The sequence below is a fragment of the Arachis ipaensis genome, chromosome B08 (assembly GCF_000816755.2).
Source record: "Arachis ipaensis cultivar K30076 chromosome B08, Araip1.1, whole genome shotgun sequence".
Lineage (NCBI taxonomy): Eukaryota > Viridiplantae > Streptophyta > Magnoliopsida > Fabales > Fabaceae > Arachis > Arachis ipaensis.
In genome coordinates, this window is record NC_029792.2 from 114,832,435 (window position 1) to 114,833,592 (window position 1,158).

At 28.0% G+C, this 1,158-nt stretch overlaps 1 protein-coding gene across 1 annotated transcript in view; it reads right to left on the reverse strand.

Annotated features, from left to right (window-relative positions):
• Nucleotides 1-1,158, reverse strand: part of LOC110266040 (naringenin 8-dimethylallyltransferase 2, chloroplastic-like) — a 12,456-nt gene that overhangs the window by 9,538 nt on the left and 1,760 nt on the right. Inside the window, exon 2 of the mRNA XM_021109759.1 lies at nt 492-539. Coding sequence (XP_020965418.1) covers nt 492-539 — 48 coding nt within the window. The remainder of the gene's footprint in view (nt 1-491; nt 540-1,158) is intronic.

The following is a 1,158-nucleotide window of genomic DNA, read 5'->3' on the forward strand; positions in this document are numbered from 1 at the left end:
ATATAGCACCATGATGGCACAATTTTATTTTTAATATTGGTTAACAATGGTGTTTTTTTAAATTGTGATCTATTGTGTATTTTTTTTAAAATGTGGGATGATTAATTTATGAAGTACAAATTAGACCGTCCGATTTTTAAAAGATATAGAAATCGGATCGTTCGATTTTTAGGTACAAAAATCGGACCGTCCGATTTCTGTATTCGGACCATCTGATTTGTATACTCTAAATTTTTTTAATTTTTTAAACACAAATCATGGGTTCGATTTGTGTACCCCAAATTTTTAAAAATTTTTAAATACAAATCTGAAGCGTCCGATTTGTATACTTTTCATAATTTTAAAAAACACCAAAAATTATCACATTAAGATATAACACTTCTCCTAATTTCATATCCAAATTTTTTAGCTTACGAGATTCGACCACGAAATTAAAGATGTCAGGGCTGAGAGAGAGACAGAGAGAATAAGAGATAAGAGATGTGACTTACTTGCGTAGGAATGGTCAACGTACTTTTTATTGTTCCAGCAATGCCCACCTATCAATGTCACTTGTTATATAAAAATATATGGTTATAGTATCCATTTATTTTTTCAATATTTTTAGAATTTTTTTCAATATTTTATTTGACGTAATTTTATCTTCAATATTTAAAATAAATTTTAATTCTGTATTTATTGTTAATTGTTTTACTTAGGCAGAAGAGCAAACAAAACAGAATTGAGCATGTCAGTTAAAACCGTTGCAGAAGTAGTTACAGTATTAACAATTTTTTCCTCTCTTTTCTTCTCTAAGATACACTGTTACCGATATATAAGAGAGGCTTTTACAGTACAGAGTTCAATTCCAATACAGATTGCTGCATATTCTTCTTTACATTATAAGTGTTCTTGCAAATCTATTATGGTGATATGGATGGGTCGGATGAGAGATTCGGATGTATAGATTTATGTTGGTTGTATTTTCTTTTCTTTTTTTTTTCGTGAATATTTTATAGAATTATGAAACGGACTAATTTGGTCTGTTTAGTTCTGATCCATTTAAATTTACAAGTTAAATGAATTAGTTTGTGTTTAAATGTATTTTTTTTACAAGTTATAATTTTTTAGGTTGAATTATTTATGGCATATTCGATGAATTAAATGGGCTATCCATTT